General features: G+C 37.8%; 1 protein-coding gene across 1 annotated transcript in view; it reads right to left on the bottom strand.

The window, feature by feature from the left end:
- LOC103467536 (prickle-like protein 2) overlaps window positions 1–26,360 on the bottom strand; it is a 52,332-nt gene that overhangs the window by 13,229 nt on the left and 12,743 nt on the right. Inside the window, exon 2 of the mRNA XM_008413991.2 lies at window positions 1,091–1,275. Within this exon, the coding sequence (XP_008412213.1) occupies window positions 1,091–1,222 (132 nt within the window). The 5' untranslated portion in view covers window positions 1,223–1,275. The remainder of the gene's footprint in view (window positions 1–1,090; window positions 1,276–26,360) is intronic.

Genomic DNA, 26,360 nt, shown 5'->3' with positions numbered 1-26,360 from the left:
GGATGGATGGATGGATGGATGGATGGATGGATGGATGGATGGATGGATGGATGGATGGATGGATGGATGGATGGATGGATGGATGGATGGATGGACAGGCTGATAAAAATCCTCAAAGCAGTACAGCTTTACATTGAACTGTGGCTTCAATTCACTTTGTGCCCCTCAACCTAGAATTATTATTCTTAATAATTACTTACTTGTGATTTCTTATTCTTATTAAGTAACTTTTTAAAATGATGTTGAAGGGAGCTTGTGGAGTACATATTTTATTGCCAGATTTTCTTTTACTGAGCATATGACAATATAGTTATTTCTATGTTTAGCTATTTCTCCCTTGGCCACAGAGTGTGTTCTTTGACAATCTGGAACATCTTGAGGAAGTGATTTTTCCAACAATGGAACTTTGCGGGCACTTATTGCAGATCGCTTGGCTTCTCACAGAGTTGCCTATATTACAGAGCTCGCAATGGACCTTTTTTGACCATTACACAGTTTTTGCCATTTCAGGCTATCCTTTGATCCATTGTAGTGCTTTTCCATTTTCCTCCACCTCTTTCTGGTTTTGGTTTCCATTATAAAACATTGTAGATCATTTTCACTGAGCTGCCTATCATTACCCCCCTCTTCAATATTTTTTTTAATCAAAGTTCAATGTTCTTAACAATGTGTGAAATAGCCCATTTTATCCACTTTTTTCCCTTCAGACTATCACTTTGTCTGGCAATAAATTTTCCTACATATAAATTTGGTTTTTAACTTGTTAGCTGAAAAATGTCCCTTCAAGTATTTTTCAATAAAATGTCTGCTATTTCAGTCCCAGTGATTGAACCGGATGTCATCCTGCCCCTTTCTCTTCACACAAGGTGAAATAAAACAATCAGGATGTGTTTTTTTCTCTTTTGGTCGAACAATCCTGTCTACAGCTTCAGATTGTGAGGAAAGTGTTGCAAATTAGATAAACCAGATGAATAAATAATTTCCATTGCTTTGGCTTAATTAATATGGTCTGCGTGGTCAGAATGAAAAACAGCAGCAACTAATGAAGCACCAAGCGTAAAATGAAGCTTGAATATCACGGAGCTCATACCTGCTCAGGGTTGAGGCCTGGGGGAACCCAGGCGTACTCTTCCAGAGCACAACCGGAGTCATCGTCGGAGGTGGAGTTCCTCTGGAAGTCATACATCAGCTTGGTGATGGTCTTTTCCATCTCCAGAGACATGGCTGTCACAACATGCTCTTCCACACTCAACCGTTTAGTGGACACAGGTATTCCTGTGGAGGCAATAGACAGGAGCGTGTCACTCAAAAATTACAAAATAAATGCACCAGTGTGAGAAATGAGGTGGAAGACCTAAGACGTTTCTGCACTCCTCTCACCGTCGATGCTATGGTGACAGATATCGTCATGACTGGTCTTATTTGTGCCTCATTGTTTCGTCTATTCTCCCGTCTGCGATCACGTAACTCCTTCACCTTCTAATCTCAGAACATAAATTACTCCTGAAGGAGGATCAGGAAGAGAGGACACCAGCTCACAAAGACTCCAACAGCTCCTTGGGAAACCCTTTTCATCATGTTAAACTGGCATTTTACTGTATTAAAAAGAAAAAAAATCATTTACATGAGCTGTTTTAAAGTGATGGCTCTAAAATGTTTTCTTTCAGAAAAAGGCTCCTAACTTGACTTCTCTCGTCTTTTGTGACTGACTTTATCTCTTCTGCTAGTATCTGTGGTGGTAGGGACATAATTGTGAAATGTAAAGTTGAAAATGTCCTAAATTTATTAGGAAATAACTTAATTTAGTTTAGGCATATTTATTCTAATGTTTCCTTTTGTTTGGTTTTTCATCAAAAGTATTTACACCCCTTTAGCTTTTTCCTGTAATGTAACAATTACATACGTTTACGACTTATTTAAGGGTTTTATGCTACAAACAAAAGCAAAAGTCATAACTATGAAATGAAAGGTTTTCAAAAGGTTTGACAATTCAAAAGCTGGAAAGATGTATTTGTATTCTGACCCCTGGTTGTTTATAGTATATTTCTACCAACATTGCATACAAAAAACTGAGAGGTTATTTGATTCATCTTTGCAGTTCTGAACAGTAATTTATAAGTCTTGCCATATATTGTTGTATTTAGCTCTGAACTCTGAGTCATTTCGAACAAATAAATATGCTGCGATCTAAACCGTCATGTAGTGCTGGTTGTTTATTTAGAGTCTTTCTCCTGCTTGAAGGTGAACCTTTATCCCAGTCTCATGTCTTGTTTAACATCTATTAGTTTTTCTTCTATTATTATGCTGCGTCTAGCTCCTTCTATCTATCTATCCATCAACTCTGACCGGTTCTCCTGTCTGTGCTGAAGCATCAGCACAATATTATGTTTCCCCTCCATGTTTCAGGGATGAAAATGTGTGTTCAGGATGAGTTGCTGGGTTAATTTTCTAAAATAAGTAGGGTCTTCCATGTAAGACAAATAAAGGTTCTGGCAATTTGCGGCAGAACTTTTTTCAACAGTGGTATTTTTCCTTGTCACTCTTATACAAACACCAGATTTGGGGACTGTAATGCTGTGATAATTGATTTTTTTGTTTTTAAGTAAACAAAAGGCTTAAGATGTTGCAGACTGTGGTAAAAATACACTTCTATGCGGAAGAGGATCAAATGAAAAAAGCCTTGTCATTCACCATGCCATTTCTGCCTCCCTCACTAAATGTGCACAATCTGTGATTCCGTGGCAACATGAGACATTCTGATTGTGTTATAGCCTGTAAGTCGGCTTCAATTGGTGCCGTAATTAACCTGCAGACATAATATATTCAGTGCGAATGAATATATGGATATCATCAGGAAAAGAATCATTTGAAAGGCTGCAGATTTCTTTTTCTCAGCTGAAACAGATTAGGTGTTCACCATGTGTTACCATAGTGATGGCTCAAGATCCAAAGAAATACACCTTTTCAGCTCAAAGCCATTTTGGTTGAAAATATTACCTTAAAAATACTTCTTTCTGCACCCTTGAGATCAGAATCACAATGGCAGGTCCCAGATATAAACACATGCAGTCAGAAAGAGCAGGATTCAATCTAGATTCTTATTTGGAAATATATTTTAAGCTCTCCAACACAGATAAGGAGTAACATTTCCCTGGTTTCCATTGAGTTCCCACAAAAAAGGCTCATATCACCCCAAAATATAACCCTAAAACTTGGAGCACAATCTAATTTATCTTTAGATGATCAGTTTGCTTTTCTCCTCCTCCTTCTTTCTGTCTGAGAGGAGAACAGATGCACACATTACTGACTTATGAATAATTAACAGGAATAGGCATCGCCTCCACCACCAAAGTATGAAAACGACATGCAACTCATTTTCCAGGCAGCAGGAATATTTAGAGAACCAAGATCGAACACGAGATTGAGTCGTGTTTACATCTTGTTGGTTGTTAATTTAATAGCCGCTGAGTGGATAGGTATTAGAAGATCATTGGAATGAAAACGTAGTATCATCAGAATTATATATGACTTAACATTTGAAAGAGATCGTTTAACTTCAGGTTGTTGAATGTCATCGGAGAGCGCGATCAGGGATGTCAGTGCAGAAAACCCAGCAGCAGACGAGGCCTTTGTTATGTCTGCAGGTCACGTATCGAGGTCTTTGCAGTTCACTGACTGAAACAACAGCAGATGATGGCAGGTGAGAAACTGTGAACAGGGCCCGACATCCGCGAATCAAAAGGATTTCTCTCAAAACTAGCAGACAGCTCCTCTCTGTTATAGTTTCAGGCAATAACACTATTTCCTAAAGATTAGAAATCGGAGTGGGGGCTTGTAGGAGGGGCGGGGGGGGAGCGGCTTAAGCTGTGGCCAAGAAACAGAAGACATCTGAACAGACTGAGCCAGTGAGTCAGCCTCTATCCCAGCAGATCTAGATTTTCGTTATTTCTCTAAGATGAGGGTTGCTGATTTCTTTGTGAAGACAGATCGCAGGGGAGTAACCTTGAGCGTCTAGCCTGGCCTGAGGCTCTTTGTCATTAGTCCACAGAGACTGAGTGAGTGTTTCAGTCAGTTCAAACATGACTTACTGTGATGGCATGGAATGAGATCAGGGGTACAATACTGGAAAGCCTGAAATCAAGTACTAACTACACTCTGGCACTGACAATATCAGGGTGAAAATTGCATTTGTTTTGCATTATGGTGTGCTTCTGAGGCCAACTGATTCTCAACCCCTTTTCTCTTTATCTTTATCACAAGCTCATCTAGTTATACAAGAGGAATAAAGGTAACTTGCTACTATAACAGTCTTTCACCTATTTATCTGAGCTCTTAGAAATGATATTTATCTACATGTATTGTATCCTTTATCACTACCAGAAAAAAAGAACTATCCTTGGAAAAATAATAAACTCTAATTAACAAAAACTGATAGTACGAATGGGATTGTTAAATTGGAAGTTCAAACAAATTTTCCTTTATAACTTCTTGCTTCCTGTTAAGAAAAGGTTGTGTCTTTCCACTATCTCCATGTGCTTTCTAGGAAAGAAGATTACTGCAAAGTTAATTATCTCATTCAGTCTGCTGTGCTTATTTGATTATTACAATTTCAAGAAAATTACATTTAAATATAAGTTTGACCGCACTGAAAAAGGACTGAATTAAATTAAATATAACAGAATTTAGATCTGTCTCAGTTGTATTGGTTACATCTGATTATATGCTTGTTGAAATGGAAGAATTAATGGATGGGTAGATTGATAAATCTCAGCTAATAAATACCCACAACATTGCATAACTACAAACAATTGTCAATGGAGAAATGGTTGGTTATGGACAACACGATCATGGAGAAAATGTTGACGTTCAACAGACGTTCAAAAACTGGTTGTTGATGGAATAAACATCTCCAAACCTATTAATGGAATGTTATATGAAAGGAAAAAAAAAAGTGGTAGGAAATATGTTGCTTCGAAGGAATTGTGAAGCAAGGTTTAGTCAGTATTTTGGGTGAGATTTAAATTTTTGTTTACAGAGGAACTCAGCTCGGTTGTGAAGCTACAGTTAAGATCTCACAATTGTGCTTTGAACTTCAGAAATGATCTTCTCACTCTAACACACACTGCCCAAGCCAACAAAAGTCTGGAATAATAAAAAGATGAGTTAAACTTTGTGACACCAGCTATGTGTGCCGCCAGCAAAACACTTTAATGCTTCCATTAATCTGGATTTAATGAAACTCTAAACAAAATTCAAGTGTAGAGAGGTTAATGGATTGAAATGAATGCAATGTTCATCCTGTTTCTCTGTTGCATAGCCATAGCAAATTCACAGAGAAGGCTGTGGCATGTTCTCTGCAAACACTTTGTGGAGATGACAGCATCACTGTTTGCACCAGTGCTCAGATTAATGGTCCCCTTGCACTCCGCCTATTAAGATGTACTGTAAGTCTCCGCTGTGCATTGTTAAACAGAGACAGCTTCCGTGCCCGGCAGCTCCAAAGCAACGTGTCATCCTCACACTCAAACTTTTGACTGAACAGTCACATTGTACAGAAGGCCGCTGATGAGTGTGACTTTTTGACGTAATACACACTCGCAAGCACAACCGGTTTGTCACAAACACACTCCTCTGTTCTTACCCAGCAACTCACGCAGGGGGAGGCAAGTTGTGAAGTTCTGCTTCCTGGAGGGGGCTAAATTTGAGAGATTTTCTTTTTGACAGATGGATTATAACACTGAGGGGAAAAGAACAATATTGCACTTGTAAAGGTTTATTTATGGTGTTGCTCATGGAGTTGGAGTGAGATGTTGTTTGGTTTCCTGTTTGCTTTACTTCAGTGAATGAAAGTAACTACAGTTTTATATTTCAGAGGAAAAACAAGGTTTATACAGAAACTGACAAAGCTGGAAAGCATCCAGTGATTTCATGACTTATCAGTACAGTTTTACATTAGCTCACACAAGTTAATAAAATCACTTTATGGGATCTAATGAAATGAAAAGCTTTAGGCTTTAGGGTTTTGTGTTCAATTGAGTAACCTTTTGCAGGATTCTGTTACTTTTCTTGGACTTTTTCCCTTTGTTGCTTCTACAGCAGGAACTAAAAGCAAATCAGATAACTAGGGTTGAAAGTTACCCCAGAGGCTGCCCCACTATAGGAGTATTTTCTATGAGGATTATGAACCAAGGGTGAAGTTCTGTGATGGAAGGGTGTTGATTTTTTTTTTCTTGTTGAATATTCCTAATATTTTGATTCATCCACCCCTGTGTATAAACTCCTCAATACCCCCCTCACTCTATATGTTTAAATCCAGCCACTCATGTTCAAAATCAGTAATTTTCAGTGTTTTCTTTCACTCAAAAAAAAAAAATAAAATAAAATAATTTACCCATACTAGAAACTTTAATTAAATGAACTGTGTGAACTTTGGTTTTCTGATTTCAGAATCTGTAAAATGGGAGATAATAAGTCTAACGATGCAATGATCCTGTGATAATGTTAGAATATTTGCAATGCTTTTTATCCAATTGATTAAAAACACATTTAATAGATCGACAGTGTGAGTGAAGCAAACTAGTGAAGCAGCTGCATGGTTACGGTTTCCTCAAAACACATCTCAGTCTTTAATTTTTACATATCTCTGAATGATACTAATTTCCTGTGAGTTCGAAGCAATTTTAACTTATCTTCAAAGTGGAACCACTGTAAATTAAAGGCATTTTGCATTTAAATCTCAGCATAGAGTCAAGAATGTAGAAAACTGTGACCTGATGTCTCTATTTAGAAAAAGTGAAAACCAAAGTCTGCCTCAGTGAAGTTCATAATAAAGTTTAATAAACTTATGCCTTACCGTAAATATTTGGAGTGACTCTACATAAGTTAGAAAGTGTAGTGGTTGCAACAGAGTCATTGGCTACAGTTATATTTGTTGATGATCTTGTCTTTATTTTTCTGGCTGAACCTAGACTTTACCATTCTTCCCTGGACAGATTTTACTTGACATTCAAGACAAATTTCCACAAAGTCTGAAGCGACCTTACTTATTTTTTTGACCATACTAATGGAGTATTGTTTTGATTTCATTTAAATCTGCATTTGAGATGGACAACAACATGCGTATTCCAAGAACAGTGACATTGAAACAGCAAGACCTCTAAAGGGTATTGTTTTTTGGACCCCACAGTGGACGTTCACAACACTAACAGTTTTTAAAAAAAAGTTTCTGAGGAAAATGGTCACATTGTTGAAGTGTACAGTCAAGTCAAGGTTGTTTGTGTAACACATTTCAGCAACAAGGTAGATGCTAAATACCATCGTCAAATCAAGAGTAATCATTATCAAACATTGATTGAAGACTAAAATGAATCAACGTTCCAGTCATTATTAATCAAAGGCAGATCAAAAGCAATGAGGTTTTAGTCTTGATTTAAAGGAACTTAGTGCCTCAATATCTTTGCCATTTCTGAAAGTTTCTTCCAGATTTGTGGTGCATAAAACCTGAATGGTTCACACAACTTGTAACTTACAACTATAACACACTATCCCCCACAGATTTTACTCAAGGTCAGGCACGTGCAGAGGGGAGGGCTGGGGGTGCTTGAGCACCTGCCCTTTTAGTAATTTTTAATTATTATTATTTTTTTTTGGTATTATTATTTCCTAAGCCCTCTTCTGACACATAATAACATGTAGTAAAATTATTATTTTAATTATTATTTGTACAACATAATAAGCCAGTCACCTAGTTACCTTTGACCTTTTGCCCGTGATGCATGACGCAGTTGCCTCTCGCGCAGATAAAGCGGCTAACTGCGGAGCTCAACGTAGCGAACGTTCCAGATTACAGAACAGTTTTTAGTGAATTAAAAAAAACGTTTTTAGTGAATAAAGTGGAGTAGACTTGCTACTTGTCAGATGACGGAAAACGTTGAAGTATCGTTTCTGCTTCAGCTCGGAGTTGCGGTTTAAGCAGAGAGGTAATGAAATACAACAGACACTGACAGGCCTCTGCCTTTCTCTGAAGAACTAMTGAGCAGGAGGAGACAGCCAGGTGAGGAGAAACTGTTCTTATTTATCGATTCAGTATTTCTATCATACAGACATTAGGCTGTTGTTGTTGTGCTATTAGCTAGCTGCTAGCTAACGACTTTGCTAGCAAAGCAAGATAACTAAAACTTTTTCCTTGTATGTTAATGACAGTATCGCTTATGCAATAGGGGCACATCGCCGTCCAAAACCGATCATCTCCATAATAGTATTATGTCTTCTAATTTCCTTTGCTGCATAACGTACATTTAATTTATTCCAGCGTTAGGTAAAAGTATCTTGAAGGAGAATAGCACTTTAAAAAAAGACCAACCAGGGTATTAATTTAGAATTAAAAATAACTCACCCTGAATTACCATGATAGATGTAATAAAAGTATGTAATAAAAGTGTATCATTAATGAAAGGGAAAAAACTCAATCCAGACTTTAAGTAAGTTTAGGGTCTGGTTCACAGCGTATGAAGTTATTTTTTTCCCCCAATTATTCAGTGGGAAAAAAAAATAACCTCAGTTAAGTAAAATAAAATTGTAATCAACTTTTGGAATTGCAATGATTTCTTTTTTAAAAACAAAATGTTTTGTTTAAATAACTTTTTCTAAATTAAATAACTCATTTTTGTCTCGTGAACTTAAAAAGTCATTTGCCAAACATAAACTTTTATTTGAAACATCAGAAATATTTTGTTGTAATTTTGGGCCCTGCCCACAACCTCATATGAAAAAAAAAGTTTTTTAAGTTAAACTCAGTAGGCTTTTCTCATGGTGACATGCATTAACAATTAAATTTTTGGTTTTGTTTTTCTCTTTTTTCTGCAGTTCCACATTAAAGTTTGATGCAGCTATGCTTTCCTGAATGGACCATCTTCATCTACACTGCAAGTGTAGCAAACAGGCAGCTCTGTTTTATAGATTACAGTACATCAAAAGGTTGCATTGTTCCCTTGCTCATATTTTTAATAGTGTAATTCTGTAAAGACAAAATATGTCTGGTGGTCTTGCTCTGATTTACACATCTTGCTAAATTGCGGGTTTCAATATGGCAATACTTTCTTATAATAAAATAGACCTGCAGAAAGAAATTACTAATAAAATATCTTACATATGCATAGTTGTATGCTTTATATAGAGATTTTCCTTAGCCTTGACTGTATATGTAGGCCTGTCACGATAACAAATTTTGCTGGACGATTAATTGTCTAAAAAATTATTGTGATAAACAATAATATTGTTTCAAGACCTTTTGACACTGATTTAATGGAAGTGACTGATAATACATGCGATTTCCTGATAGATACACTTTATTTTCAAAAGAACACGTAACACTGCAACTGATAAACTAAATAAACAAAACAACCAAAAACAAAAATAAATGGATTCTCAGTCTCCATTAACAAGAAACGTGCTTGAATTAAAACTAAACAACATAAAGCCAAAGTGGAAATAAATGCATTCAACCAAAAGAGTGCAGATTATAAAGTCTGTATACTATATTGCCCTTCAGTAATCAGGAGGTTAAACTAGAGAAAACGGGCACATCCGACTACCTAATTCAGTAGTTCAGACTACACCATTTTTTGCCCCTATTTTCTCCTTATGACAATCTTAGATGTTGGCCGATCTAAGATTATCGCTGGTGTTTTCGTAACCGATCATCCTGCAGTGTGTGGTGTGTTACGGTAGATCGTCGTGGCCGCTCCGATCTAAATCAGGGGTTTTTCCCGTCTGGGAGCTTAACGCAGACTGTTGAATGTGACAGGTAGCCAATCAGAAAGCGCGGATTCTCCTCCGTGCTTTCTGAGGGGAAATTACGGAGGGGAATCCCAAACAGCTGACACGGCGCAACCCGAAGTCCAGCGACATCGGATATGATTTGTACTATCATTAATGTTTATTAAACATTTCGTGCAAAGAATATAGAAATGACAAGGGGAGGAGTTGGAGAAAAATTGCTACCTCAGTTGATAAACCCGGTAAGTTTTCAGTTGTTCTTCGTTAACGTGACATAAATAGGTTATAATGATTTTCATTCAGTCAGGACTTTACGCTGACTCTATAGCCACATGCATCACTGGTAGATTCTAGTAAAACATTGATTAATGCCTGATTTTAAAATTAGTTAACTGGACTTGTAGCCGTTATTTTGTGCCCGTGTGGCTGGACACCACACGGCACGGCGATCCCGATCGAACCGCTATATCTAGGATTTCTGTCGGCTAAGGTGTGGTCTCTCTGGGTTTGAAAATGGGCCGACAACTCGTGTAATGTGCGCTGGACATTAGACTAAGGAAATGAGGAAGGGAGGGTCAGTGGAGAGCACCGGAGCTGAGCCTTTTTTTATTCAGTGTCATCAACAGAAAGAAAAAAGGCCGGAAGAGACGATAAAGACGATAATTAAAATGAGGTCGATAGGTTTAATTTGTCGTCCGATTAATTGATTTGTCGTTTATCGCGACAGGCCTATTATATGTCACAATTTTGCTATTTATCATTGTTTATTAAACTCTGAAAGATGAGAGGCTTTGTTCATATTCTGTCCTAAAATGCGGTTAGATGTGACCCCCTTTTTTTGAGCACTTGCCCCTTTAGTGGTCTCTGCATGGCCCTGCTCAACGTCAAACCTCTATGAACATGATGAGCAACTAAATCGATACAGCAATGGATTCTCAAAGGACTAAAGTAAACTTTGATAGCATTTAGAAGTTAGTGTCAGGCTCTATGTTTCTGTTCATGTTTATTGGTTTAGTGCACAAAATCAGTCGTGTTTAATTTGGATTTGCACGCTGACCATGACATGATCTTTTACTGTCACCTCCTCTTCTGCCATCCTCCTTAGTAGGGGTGGGAGAAGGCAAGAAGAAGCACGAAGAGAGATCATTAGAAGCAACAGCAGGCATTTAACAAAATGAGACGGCATCAAATAGACCTGACAAGTGGCACAGCTGCATTGCCAGCCTACTGCTGTATTTTATGATCTGTCAGATGTGCAGTAACGCTAATGGTGACAACTTATTTATGTACTTTTAATTTCATTTAAAGCATGAAATGATGCGTCACGGCCTTTTTATATGTCACAGCTGTCAAGAAGATTTCAACACAGTGGGACTTCATTCACCCCTCTCCTGTTCTCTAACTAAGCCATTTTTAAGGTGTTACACTCATATTAATCTCCAGGTATCAGGCGAGACAGAAAGCAGAGGAGACAATGAAGCAGAAAAAGAGAAAGTGTGAAACTGACACTTTTGTTTGTGAAAGGAGGAACATGTGGGATTTAGTGATATCTAGTGGCCAAGTTGTAGAATGCAAACAACTAAACTTGTTTCCCTCTAAGCTCAGAAGATAATGATCAAAAATGTTGAAAATTTTTTTGTATATAAGAACCTTCCTTGGAAATACTGCACTGTAAACAGCCATAGGCAAGGTGCCATACCACTGCAAGGAAGGTCCAGAAAAAAAAAAGAAACATCTCAATACCCTGAAGTGTTCATGTTTGACATTCATGTTGTGATTGGTGAAGTGTTGGGGCAACATGCTTCTGCTCTCCTGGTATCCTCCCATAACTGCTCTTCTTGAAAGGTCAAAAACAGGGCAAGCTGTCCTTTTCTTAAATGCTGTATGATGAATTCTGATGTTAATTTGAAAAAGAAGTAGGGCTGTGAGTATGTTTGTAATAACCTGGACTAGAGGTTCCTGAGTACCTTGACTACACATCATAATTATGTGACTTAAAATTGACTTTGTACTTACAAAGGAAAGAATCAGTTTCAGTAAAGCTTCTCATTGTTAAAATAAGAAATTAAAAAAGAAATCTTTTTGGCCACTTTTCAAAAAGTGCCTGATACCTTTAAAGATGCATTCAATTTGAGAAAAATCCAATTTTGTTTCCATACATCTGAATACTGATGAAAGCAATTTCTGTCAGGTGCAGCGACTTGTACTTGGAAGAGGAGACAGCTCATCTAAAGTGTTCTTAGTGAGGCAGCAGCCATCTAACCATCTAACTGTGGGTCAGCTGAAGAAAAAAAAAACCCTGTGAGCTACCATGGCAACCGATTGGTGTGCAAAGTCTTGAACAACAACCATCTACGAGTATCTGCAGAAATGTGTGACTTTATTGATGTAACACGAACGTACAAGCAAAGAAACAAACCTGAAAGTAATAGCTCTTATTTCTAGCCATCATCTCTGCTGAGAGAAAATTTCTTCTGAGCTTTTCTCCTCACATGTACAAGGACAGGGTTAAACAAAGGATAATGTACCTGCTGTAACCTTTTTTATTTTTATTTTTTTTACGGCTCACAGAGCCCAAATTGTCACTGAACCTGATATTTTTACCATCACTTTCATCTCCTTCCATTCAGACCAATTAGCAGAGCCTTCATTTACACACGAATTAAATGAGATTATTCAAAATCTCTTAGCCAGGAGAGGGCAGATATTCACAAGTATAATGTAATTTTCAGAGCAAAGAGAGGAGAACAAAATTCACAATAGCTAGAATTCCTCAGAGAGGGAATACACTTGGAAACATATGGTTTCTGTAAGAGAGAAGGACAGAACAAGAAATACTGCGAAACAACAGATAAAGGGCTGCGGATTTAGTGTTAAGAGCAACGCTGCTCCTTTTTTCACGTGTCATGCTTCACCCACCTCTCTCCTTCCTCCACCCATCCTCATGTGCCTCTGACAGGCTCTGTGTGGGTGTGCATAAGAGAAAGAGAAGGAGAGCGAATGATGGAGAGGAAAAGCTCTTATTTATGTAAAAGCTGACATGAGAGAAGGTGCTCAGCTGAAGCACAGAGCTGGACCGCGGCTTTATTAACTCTTAACATGCAGAACGCAGCCAGTAAACACTATGAAAACGTAATGCCAAACTAATATTTATTCTCTTTGTGCAGCGCAATAAGTATTCACAGTTCTTTTCTTCTTCTGAAAATGGTTGGGTTTAGTTTTTTTTTCTTTTTAAGAATTCTACAATAACCAGGGAATAATGACAATATGACTGCAGGTTTTGTTTATCTTTAAACAATACAAAGATTTAAATGTAAAAGATACATGAGTGATCAGACCTCTTGTTTTGACACTCAAAACCAGGTGTATCTGATCTCCACTGATCAGCCCTAAGATGTTTCTGCATCTCGACTGGAGTCCAGCTGTTGTAAATTCAATTGAATGAACTGATTTGAAATGAAGCACACTAGTCTATATAAGGTCTCATAGCAATAAAGGGAATTCAGAGGCCAAATTATGTTTGGGAAAGAAACAAATCTAGAAAGGGTTTGCAGCAGTCACCATTATTCACAAGCTGAAGCTTGGAACCACAAGGATCCTCCTGAGAGCTGACCAAACCTAGTAAAGCGAGAACAGAACAGTCCATTAAGGCCAATACATTCTCAGCAAAAACATTAAAATGTTTTCTCTCCTCCATGGCTGCCAGAACAAGAACATAGTTCTTTCTGGCAAAGACATGTGATACTTTACAAGAACTAAAGTTTCTGATTTATAGAAGTCTCTGGACGTCCTTTCCCAACATAGGCACACCAGAATCACATTTCTCAGACACCATGCATAAAACAATTCCTGCCCTGAAAACATGCTGGAAAAATAAGCTGCAAGCACTTCCAAAACAAGGCTACCAAGGACAGTTTTATGTCATTTTAGAAACTCAGTTCTTTATCTTTTCAGGGCATGCACAGGCAGAACTCTAATGATGCCTTGCTTAAATTTTTCCAAAACAAATCTTAGATAAGATGAATACAATAAAAGTTCCCTGGTTTTTATTTTAAAAATCTATATATTTATCTGTCTGTCTGTCTGTCTCTGTCCATCTATCCAGTCCAACATCTCTAAGCCTAACGTTGACCCAATAAACAGCCAAAATAAGAAAGGAGTGACTTCAAAGCAGACTGTGAATTTCCTGTGGTGGTCCAGTCAGAGATTACTCAAATCCAATTGAACATCTCTGAGAAGTCCTCTAAATGGGTGAACGCAACACTGCTCATTCAAGCTGACTGAGTTTGAGAGGATCCACAGAGAAGACAATGGGGGAAATACCAAAACAAAGCTCACAGACACAAAAGCAGGAATACCAGAGGTTGCGTTTGCTGTCAATCGTGGTTCAACAAAATATGAAGTCAGGGATTTGACTATTTAGAAAGCAATATACTAACAAATGTGGAGATATGTCTAAAACATGTTTTAGCTTTGTCATTATGTAGATCTCTGAGAGAAAAAGAAACTCCTCAAATTTATTTTAGAATGAGATTATAATGTAAGGAAATGGAAAGGCGTGTGGATATTTTCTGGAGGCACAGTACGCTCCCTCTATAGAGCGTGTCTTTAGTTTTAAAATTTCCTATTCACTGAAAAAGTGCCTTCCCTTATGAACAGGGAGATGGAGATTACTCTGGAATATTATTTATGTAATTAGACAGCTGCAATCTAAGACACTGGAGGTCTGAAACTGACTCCCTTTACACACAAATGCCAAACAAAAGGAGGACTCTAATTGTCTCAGCAGGTTCGGAGTTGTCAGCCACTGTCAGTGCTGTATGTAGGCAATTATGTAACAGTAAACAAACACTGAGTGAAGTTATTAGTCCAACATACAGTCATTAATCAGCCAACGCCTTTTACGGACTCGGCAGCAGGATTTTTCGCCAGCATTGCTTTTCCTGCGATTGTGAAGGCTGTCGGATCATTTATCATTCTGCACCAGAAAGCTGGGAGCAGATGCAACGTGTTCCTCTCCTTCACTCCTCTGGAGATAATGGAAGCTCTTCACAAATTTCAACAGCCTCTCTCCCGCTAAGAACCAGAACGTCCAGTAGTACAGTAGGAGGTCTAAAGGTTTCAGCTAAAACAATTTCCATATATCTGTCAGTGTTTGACACATCTTCCAAGAACCACAGGTTGGTTTAACTTAGCCATTTTAACAAAAGCCACTTAAAAAAAAAAGCAGAGTACTGCTTTAGTCAATCCAATTTTGGCCAAGTATATCCTCTAAGACCACTTTTGGTACATTTTGCTAGTACCAGGGTAGATTCTTCTTTTTTGCCATCAGAACTGCCTTTATCCTTCATGTTACAGATTCAGCAAGGTCCCAGAAACATTTTCTGGGTCAATATTAACATCAAAGCATCATGCAGCCGCGGCAGATGTGTCAGATGTGCGTCCATGGCTCAAATATCCTGTTTTACCACATCCTAAATGTGCTCTACTGGACTTAAATCTGGTGACTGTGTAGAATCAACACATTTTTTCTTTTCTATCATCTCAAGTCAGTTTGATCTTTGTCCTCTGAGATCAACAAGAGCTTCTCACTGAAAATTGTCTCATCTTTGGACCACTCTCTGTAAACCAGAGGGATGATCTTGTATTAAAATCCCCATAGATCAGCAGTTTGGCAACATTTATTCAAAGATGAAGTCACTTCAATCCCCTTTCTTCTCCATTGTGTTGCTGCCATGTGATTAGTTATTACACTATTTATGCAAACAAGTAGTTGAACAGGTGTATCTACAATAGTTTAGAATGAGACTAACTCAAAGTCTAACTCGTATGAGAAGACAAGAAATGTGAATTTCATTTTCAAAATGGTTTACGACAATATGTAGAATATTCGGGACATAATCATGCAGTTTATATCCAGCATGTAAAACCCCAGCGCACAGATGTTTGCCTCCAGAAGAGAGTATAGATAAAGCTTTGCCAACACAATCATGAAACAATCAGAGTCAAAATAGGAATCTGAGATAAAAAATAAAAACAACAAAAAACCCAACATCAAATCCATGTTTTGCATTTGGAAATCTGTTTAACTTAAGCAAATTTGCCTGCAGTATACAAGTGAAGCAGCTCTTTAATTGCTGAGTTGTTTTTTTTTTGTTTTTTTGTCAGCTTAGAAATGCTGCTTTCTTCTCGTTCAACATGCAAGACTTAGAGAAGGTTCATACATATCCAACTCACCCTCAGAGCACTTCTAATCAGTGCCATGTGCCCTTTCATGTCTAGAAAAAAGGAGCTGTGGCAGTGAGGCAGGATTTAGATTATAGTTTTGCTTTTACTAATTAAACTAATTCGCTTTGCCACCCTTTTTTAAATATTGCTTTCATCAGCCAACACTGGCACCCTTCATGCTGGCACCCGGAGTTACACTGGAACTAATTTGATGGCTCATCATCTCATTCCCTCGCTTACATAATCGACTGATGTAATCAATTTTACAGGACCGCAGACGGATGAAATCTGGTATCACCCTTTTTCACCTCGGCCAGTCTTCTGATGCAAATGAGTCAACGAGGACAGTTTGCCTTAGTGTTCTGCAGGGGCAAGTGTTTGATAACACTCCCAGCAACAAGCAAAACACAACAAGAAATAGGTTGGTGTGAGATTCTGATGGCATAACGTTCAATGAAAATAAAGCAGTTTAATGGTACCGCACTACAAAAAAAAAAAAAAGACCTTATTGATATTATTTATTCCAGAAATGAAACTCCTACCAATCCTTCACTATTTATTGTTATTTTGATGGGTACCAGTTATTTTTCCTCATTCTAATTTCCTACTCTTGCAGTTCTGGTTGTGCTGTACCCAAGCGTTTAAAGGTACAAAGTGAGCTGAACTGCTGTGGGCTATTTAACAAAAAATTAGACAACATAACAAGAGTATGTTTACAGTCACTTTGCTGGCTGATTATGCAAAGTAATTTTCTGTTATCTGCCCATAATGTTCTGTAAGGAAATGTGATTTTATGACTCCAATAAATACAACCTACAAGCAGGAGATAGTTCAAGGGGGTTTGATCCGCCGTTTTTCAGAAGATTTAATGGGACAAATAGGGTCCAGAAGCAAAATAAATGAAAAAAGAGGGTTTTATCAAATTTTCACAAAATTATTTATTCCTATATAACATAATTCAGTGAGCAAATTCATTTGGCTCAAAGGAGAATTTCCACATGTAAAAACAAAAAGCCAATATTAAAAAAGAACATGAGAACAGCAACCTTATTATCTGAAATGGGTAATATTCTCCCTTCATCTTTCAAAGATTAGCATAAAGGATTGTTTATTCATGGCAGCTTAATTTATTTTTTAACTACACTGATGCAGACAAGATCAGAGCTAAAGATGAAACTTAATCCATTCCTTAATTTATTCGTTCATTGTAATTTATAGGCCTTTAAATCACTGAGAGGACATTAGTGGCACATTTGTCTATTTTAAGGGAGTCATTCTCATTTGTAGGTTGAGAAAAGTGGTAAGTGAGTGAAACACCACAATGTAAATCACTAACGAATTATTTCCAATTAAAAAAAAGGACACAACTATATTACTTATTTCTGAAACCTGAAACCAAACCTGATATCTGCTCTCAGCATTGCTGTTATAATCTTTTTAATCTGTTTTCATTTTCCTAGCAGGGATGCAAGGATTTTCAGAGCGCACCTGCCGGGGTTTTGGTGGTCATGTTAAATTTAGATTCTTCAGCCACTTTTATCTTGTTTCCTCGTCTGTGGGAAATAATCCACTGATTGCAGGAATAATCCATCTTTAGCGCTCATAAACTGAAGCCACAGGTTAATCTTTGTGAGATTAGCAGTGGAGTCAGAAACAGCATAACAAATATGCATGTTGTTTTCATGTTCAAGCTTTGAAAGGACATCTTAGGAAGTGTGTAATTTTTGTGACAGACAAAAAATAAAAATAATTTAACTGAACTCATAGAAAGCAGAACTACTAGGAATAAGGTGGGTGCAGTTGTAATGTATTACACGTGTGATTTAAGCCATTGTATGATTATTTATCTCAGTAATTTTAAGAATAGAAAGAAAGCAAACCAACATGCAACACTTTTAGTACATGGGTAACAAATGGCTTGATTACAAGCCATTTGTTACTATAAAACTATAAAACAGGTTGTTTTTTTTCAACCTGCTGTAGCCTAACAAGAGTGATGGGTGGTTTTAAGTTTCCCTGTCCAGAAATATTTTTCAAACAACCCAAATTATCTTTTTAGTACATGAGGAAAAATTGTAGTAGCAGGCAGGGGAGCAGCAGTGCTACATTACTCTTTGCTACATATGGCTAGAGGAATTAGAGGAAACCTCGGGCACTTTCTCCATCTCAATAAAAGGACTGTAGGCTGTGTGGAGGGTATGTCCAGCTTGATTCCTCCAACCCTTCATGTCTGCAGATAAGCATCAAAGTTGTAATTTTCCTGTTGAAATACAATGGCGTGTTCTTTACCTAATGCTTAATAGCAACATTTGCACTTACTGATGGTGACAGAATAAAGCAGTGTTGACAGGACCCAAACAGTAACCCACTGCTCCACTGATGGTGGTGTGTCAGCCTCTCTGCTGGACCAACAGCAGCCCGAAATGTCAACCCTTGGCCTCTTTCCCCTCCCCTGCTGACCTCGCAGTTATTCTTGATTAATTATACAGGGATATAGGTACACACAAATATGCAAGCATTACCTGAACACAGGCTCAGGTTTTATTTATTTTTTTACTATTTTACACTTTCTCCCAGAGATGGATGACATTATTCCACACAGAAAGGAACCACTGTGACAGATTGTCTTCAGCTTCTACATCACATAATGGCACGATTGTTGGATGTATTGGAGTCGTCCTAGTTGAACAAATACCACAACCTCTCAAAAAGTCATTGAGATTCATGCACTGAAACAGGAATCCTTATTGACAGCAGAGTAAACAAATATAACTTCAGCTGGAAGAAGCGGCAGAAAAGTGTGTGTATTCTATATAGCAACAGTGAACACAATATAGTGAACTACAAATGTGCTTAAATGTATCAGTTTGGCTGTCATCCAGCCAACAAGCACCAGCTCTGTAAATACCACATTTTTCAACAATCTCCATCTCTAAGGTCTTTTTACAACAGTGGCAGTGTTTTGACTTCTTCTGCTTATTGTGTTATGTTATAGTGAGAAAAAAAGTAAACACAAAACAAATAAAAAATAAAATATCCATTCACCCTTTGCAATTGGTTGAAGATTATACTGTAATTGTAGTATAAGTTCTGTTTTTATCTAGCAGTTAAAGTTGGAAAACATACCATAATTGATTTTTTAGCCAAAAATGGCTTCTTTACATATTAAACTCAGAGATTCCCTAAGCACAAAAACAGTTTATTCATTATTGTATCTCATTAAATCAATACAACATAGTACTAATGACGCATTAGATATACTGTGCCATGTTGCCCCATTTTTAACAGCGATATAATTTGTTGTGCTGGGAGTTGTATCACAAACTGTTTGTTGGACTGGTTGATAACAATCCTCCTCTCCTCCCTCCTCGGCTCTTACTTTGTTCTGCCAACATTTGTGGTACTTGGTAGACTGAAGATATAACCCCTTACTGTACACTATGACCCTTACTGTACACTATGACAATGCAAACAATAATGCGCAAATACCTTCCGACTACTAGTCTGATCCACTGCCACCAACAAGCTTCAGTGGATCACAGGGAGGAATACTCGTCTTCCAGTTTCCTCCCCCACCTCATGCGGGCTCTTAATACCAAGTTGCTTAATGATCTGTGTATTTGTGTATGAATGTGTGCGGCTACCATAAAAGCTCTTTAAGTGGCCGGCATGAGTAAAAACTGCCACATAAGTTCAGCCCATTTGCTATGAAAAGACAGCCTACGTAGGATCAGTGGTACTTGTACCGCAGTTTGGAAACCATTACTCCACAGGATGAACCTTATAAAAGGCGGTCTTTCAAGCAAATTCTCTTCCTGCTTCTCTCCATCTTGTTTGTTAACCCGAACATGCAGAGAAGAGGAGGTGTTGATCAGTTGGCTCTTTGGAAAAATTATTATCAAGGACACTCATGAAAGCAGCCGCTGCGCTGAAGGCGAGTTAGAGATTCTAACAACACAACTGCTCATTAACTTAGCGGCCCTGATTGGCTGTCAGTTTCACCATCCATCCCAAGTTACACAACTCTTCGTTTCAGTAACAAACAGCTCTCTTGTAGCACCAATCAGCTCATAATCCAGTTATGAGGATTAAATTCTTACCGCAGCTTATTTGGATCAGGACTAACAAGAAATTAATTGAAAGGGGGTTGACCCTATAGGAATAAAGCTCTGCAGTTCAGCTGGCAGAACAGACTGAGGAAAAAGCTTGCAGTAAGTGGCAATGCTGGTGATATGAGTTGGAACATAACACAGTCGAACTGGTCGTCTGCATTACTCATCGAAAAGCTGCAAGGACATAATTTCCATGTGCTGATCTGGAATGTATATTCAACCAAATGAAAATCTTAAACCAAATAATCCACAAACAGTCTCTGAAACTCATCTCCTCTCTCTCTCTCTCTCACACACACACGCATACACACACACTACTATTCATATCCCTGATGTGCTAATTGCTGGAGGTGTGTTCCTGAAATCCAAAGTGGGACTCTCTTACCTACAGATGCACAAATTTTCACAAGGACCTGAAAAGCTACAATTAAAGGGTGACACATTTCTGCTCCTCTCCCACTGTGTGTGGGATGGCCTGAAATAGAATTGCAGGGTTTCAACAAGCAAAGCGCACTCCACTCTGCTGCACATGCAGGCACCATCCTGCAAGCTCGAGGAAGGAAATGGATGGTTGGTTTTGTAAGAACAGTTATTTTACCTAATCCTCTGCTTGGTGCAAGATCCGGTAATGCAACACGAGCATCTAGAGGCTAACACGGAGGAGAAAGTCCCCAGACTGGGCCAGTGCCTTCCAACTGGACTCCACATTCTCCCTCTACTTATCCTGAACCACAAACTCAGGCTAATTCCTGTTGCACGAGGCCATTTATATCACTTGCCCGGTAGTTTACTCTTCACTACCGGGACTCTTATTATTCCGGAGAGCCTTGCACGGCTGCTGGCGAGCGGGGTACATGTGTGCTATTTCTGTGCGTATTTATTTGTTTCTGAAGACGTGTGTTTGTGGTAATGTGCATGTGTGAGAATGTGAGCGGTAGAGAGGGAGCAGGAGAGAAAGAGACTGTTGCTATGCATTTTTAGACGTCCTCCCACTGGTCTCTTCACATGAAACATCGTGGCAGAGAGGAGCTGAACACATACATTTCTTTTTTTTTTTTTTTATTTTTTTATTTTTGATGTCCTGAAAGCTTTGGTAGAACATTAAGAGGTCGGGCACATTTCAGAGCTGCCTTGATTCAGTGAGAAAAAAAAAGGGGGCTTGAACCCCTTTATTGCTTCTTATTTTGGTGTACGGCTCAATTACTTTGATGGATTGCGGGGCTAGACGGGGGTGCGGAAAGACATCAGTGTGGCTTACTGAGCCGCATGTTGTCTTCCAATTTTACCTATGCTGAAGAGTCAGGTTATGTGGATTATTATGTAACTTGTGAATTATGCAATGATTTGACTGAAATGTATTTAACCTTTATTTTTTTCTTTTTACTATGTGAAAATGATGTATGAGTTTTTATAAATATGTAATTTATGTTTTGCCGTTCAAGCAATTTTTAGGAAGGCTTTTGAAATAGAGTGACTGAATACATAATTTGTCCATGTCCAGGCACTTTGCATCCATTATAAGTTTGTGGGAGTGCTTTTATGACTTGGTTGGATTTAATTTAATTAGTGCCTGCCATAGAAATAAATGAAAGGTAATTTGGTGCATAGACTGCATTGTCACCATTGCCCTGTATGGAACCTTACTCTGAATGGGTTCCTTATTGTCTTCCGGGCACTTTATTGTTGCTCAGACATAAAAGGGCACCCACACAGGGTCAAGATGTTGGCATCTTGAGTTTCCATGACAACATACTTCAATGAAAAACCCTGCCCAAAGTCTTATTGAATTAGGAGAAAGCAAGAAGACGAATAAAAACATTCCCTCACAGTGACATCATACTTCTGTCTAGAGTAGTCTAAGTTTTAATAATCCTTTTGATTTTCTTGAAGTCATTATTTAGGAAAATAACAACCCTCCTGAAGCTGGTCTGAAATGTCCTCTTGACCAAAAATCCACTGTTTTATTTCCTATATTTTGTAGAAATCTTCTTTCAGAAATGTGTCATTATTGTAGCAATTTCTTGAAGACAGCTTTCTCTGTAGGTTTCTGTGCAACACACACAGTCACATATTCCTACCCACAGGTGCTTGACCAATGTAGCAAACCGAACACCTGCTCCTCCATTTTAAATGTGGGGAAGCAAAATTGTTTTTCTGCTCCTCCATTTCAACAAACTTCTCAGTTAATTCTGATTGTACTTTTTAAAACAAGCAAGTAAAAGGCTGTCTTACTGAAATAGCTCTAAAGTAGTGCCAAATTTTATTCCTACCCTCCTCTACCTCAAAGTTGGTGCACTGATTAGCACTTTTGCCTCAGAGCTAGATCTTTGCTGCTTTAATTTGCATGGGATAACAATTTAGCTTCCCCATTCACTTCAAAAATATGAATGTTAGGTTAATTGGTGATATGCTAGCAATAAATCACCTGTAAGGTATATACATGAATGTACATACCTGACAAACATTCCAGGCTGGACTACATCTATTGCCAAACACGATCAACCAGGATCATAAAAGTATTTATCATTATTTCAAATTCATTAAAAATAATCTTTTTATATAGTTTCTATCCTTCCCACAGTGGAGATCTAATAAGTCACATAGCTCCTTTCTATAAGGCTTACATTAATCATAAACTAACAATTGTGATGTTGTTTGTGGCTGAATCCGATATGTGTATGCAATTTCAAAAGTCAAGTTAAACAACTGAATCTTTTTATTTTTTTGGACAGAGCTCTTTGTTACAACTCCTCCTCTTTTAGACATTAATTTTACAAAAAAACTCAATGTAAAGGTTTATAGTCATTTGATAACATATAAAAGGACTTATTGATTTTTTTTAATCAATATCAGTATTCATGTAGAAATATCAGGGATCTCCACAAGCCATTTTTTTCCAAGTCTCAAGTCTTCTTTAATGACTGAAATAAACATTTTCTCATCAAATCTGTGACACATAGTGAACCTCTAACCCTGAATCGACGTAGGTTAGGAATCCAAATTGGTACTATTTACCTCAGGGCGTCAAAACGACGCATGCAGAAAAAGTATATGTTAGCACTATATTTCTTGTATAGTATTTATGTTAAGAAAATTGAGTAGAAAATACTATTTTAAATGAAGTGACTAAAAAAAATGTTACATTGATAGAGGCCGTATACAAGGGATGGCTGTGTTTTTATTTAAAATCAATGGTTTTTACTGGGCGGCTGTGGTATTCAGTTAAAAAACATGAATATATGGATAATAATCAATTGTAAATAGCCCTGTGTGTCCCTGCATTGGCCCTCTGACGTGACCCACCACTCAGCAATTCCCCTTGTGAATCTAATCATGATTGAGGATAGAAAACAGGTGTAATAATGAAAATTGAAATCGTTTATGTTACAAGAGCGGCTCTGGTTACAAGTCTAACACCGGCAGAGGGCAAGGACCAGACTGCTCAGTTTGCAGAGACTCCTTTTCCATTACTGTGTCATGGACTGGGGTGTGGGAGACACGGAGCAGGACTGATGAAAGCTCTTCTGTCTCCCTTCACCTGTACAGAGAGCGTCTCAGGACAAGGCACAGTTAAGTTTCTTTTTCTCAGCTTTGGAGATGATTCTAACTCAAATTTAAAATGAACAACCAGATGAAAGCCTGAGAAAGTTCAGATGGATTCACATCATCATCAATTTTATTTTTAAATATAGAAATAAAATTGGTGCCGTGAAAATTAATTGGGTGATGTTGCATTTGCAAACGTGTTGTAGCCACATTCATTTTCTTTTTTTCTTCGTCTGTGTTCTCTAATGTTGCAAAAAGAATTTCATTTAAAGCTATCCACACCTAAACATAGTTTTACTATTGTTGCAAGGAAGCAAAAGTGAAAGAAAATATTCAAATTTAAAACTGTAAAGTAGTCACTTTCAAAGGTTTCATTCTTTTAGAAACTGAGAACCTTCACTAAAAAACAGTTCAAAGAAAAATATTTGCTCTGTTAATTTGTTAATATGTACTTAAGCAACCTCAAAAGAGCTTCTATGCAAGAAAAATCATGACTTAAGTCAAACTTAAGTTTGTCTCCCTTCTTGGATCACTATTTTTATGCTTTAATTATTTAGACATTGTAACAACTGGTATAAATTTGGGATAATAATATGGCATTCTGAAAATATGTATCAGATAATATGAAAAAAGTACTTCTATATCAGTCTGTTTAAAGTGGTACAGAAAAGCCTTTGGACCTTTCCATATCTTTTTCATTAGTGGCATTGTGTGTATTGCTTTCAGTTCCTGTGAGGTCTGTAAGTTTCTTCAAGCTCTGACAAAAGCTCACATACAAACAGCAGTGTCCATTCACTGCTAATGTGATGAAATAAAAAAATAAATAAAAATAGGTCATTTATTCCTGTGGCAAGTTAGAGAGGATTTTTGTGCTCTGACGTATTTGACTGCTGATAACTTGGCAGCACAGTGTGAATTTCACAGATCCAGTCCCTTATACAGAAATCTCAATATCTCACAATATTTTCTTTTTATAATCTTTCCTTACTGCCAACAGAATAGCCTCTAAACTTTTAAACTTTGCCCACTGATGTGAGCAAAAAAGATTATGTGTGTGCCTGGGATGAATTGGACAAGAGGGGCTTATGAAGAAACTTGCGATGCTTGAAATGCCGGTTCCTCATATTCTGTACATGCGCTGAGATTAAAACAAGAAAACTAGGAGGAATGTGCGTTTTTGTGTGAACTGGATAAGCTCTGTGTCTGGCACTGAACTCTGGGGTTTATAGAACAACCCACGTTCAAAAAAAGTGAAGAGAGTCGCCACTGAAGGCATGATTCATTTGACACCCTCTGTCATCAAAAACCAGTCCTTTTGTGAAGGCAGGCGACAAGAATCAACAATAGACCTGTAATGACTCATGACAGAGTTGTTTCAGAAGCAAACAAAGGCATAGCAACTGACAGTGACAGTACAAAGTGAGCAGACAATGAGATTGGACGTATCGATCAGATCTCTTTAGACAAGTCGAAGCTAAAGATTCTGAAAAGGAACAAATCACTTTTAGTACAAGGCTGCGGAAGGTTAACTGTGCATCTCTACAACTGGTAAACTGAACTTTTATGATACATTTCAAGCATCTGAATATTCCACAGATAAAAAAAACAACAACAAATCTTTATCATAAATAAACATATTGAGTCCTCTATTAAAATACTTAAATATAATGGTAGGCCCAAAAATATTCATATTTCTGGTAGATTTATTTTTATTCTACTAAGAAGTTTTTTCTAAAGGAAATGAAACTTGGATCTCTCCAAAGATAATACTACAATGCAAACCTTGCATAACACAACTGGTTGAAAATGCTAATTTTATAAGTGTTTCTATGTGGTTGGGTATTGGAAGAGAAGCTAAATGTGACTTGTTTGTTCAGTAGCCGACTGCAGGCTAGCTAATCAAACACTTAGCTATTGAGCTAATATCAGCTTGTTGTACTTTCTTGTTTTTCCCAAGTTATTTCCCCGTTAAAAATGTGTGGTTTAAAAGTCCTTGTCCAAGGCAAAGGTGTTCATATAACTGTCACTGTAGCAGTTAATTTATGAGTAAGGATGTCAGATTGTTGGCCATTGCATGCATGGCAATTTTCATATACTTTTTCGTGAGAAGTTAGACTTCTTCATGAACTCTGCTGTACAGATGATGCAACTTCGAGTACATTTATATCTTTTAAATTCTTCTGTGACTTTAGTAAAACTGCAGTGTGATGTAAGAAAAGTTCACTGGGGTCCATCAAGACAAACACTGGCTTTTCCAAAAGACTGAGCGCTATAATAAACTCAGTACAAGACCACAATAATCCCAATAAAAGGTGCAAAAACATGAAAAAAATGCCCTTTTCGGGTTGCAAAGAGAATATATTAGCTTCTTTGAGCCTAAAAGCTAATATAGTGAATAGCTCGAGCTGTAGACATTATTGCAAAACATAATTAGTTAATGAGAAAAACTTGGAGGCCATTAGAGCTGAGCTTCTGCAGCTGAAGGGCAACGACAAGATGTCGCACCTAAATGGGTTACAGAACAGCAGGGCTGAGTGTGTGTGCCTGTGTGTGTGTGTGTGTGTGTGCCTGTGCATGCGTGTGTGTGTGTGTGTGTGTGTGTGTGTGGGGGGGTGTGTATGCATGCGTGTGTGTGTGTTGGAGTGGTGGTCTGAGACACAGCTGAATATCAGGGAAAGAAAACGATGAAACCCAGTT

Source organism: Poecilia reticulata, linkage group LG7 (assembly GCF_000633615.1).
Source record: "Poecilia reticulata strain Guanapo linkage group LG7, Guppy_female_1.0+MT, whole genome shotgun sequence".
NCBI classification, from domain to species: Eukaryota; Metazoa; Chordata; class Actinopteri; order Cyprinodontiformes; family Poeciliidae; genus Poecilia; species Poecilia reticulata.
This window is presented reverse-complemented; position numbering and strand designations above follow the sequence as displayed.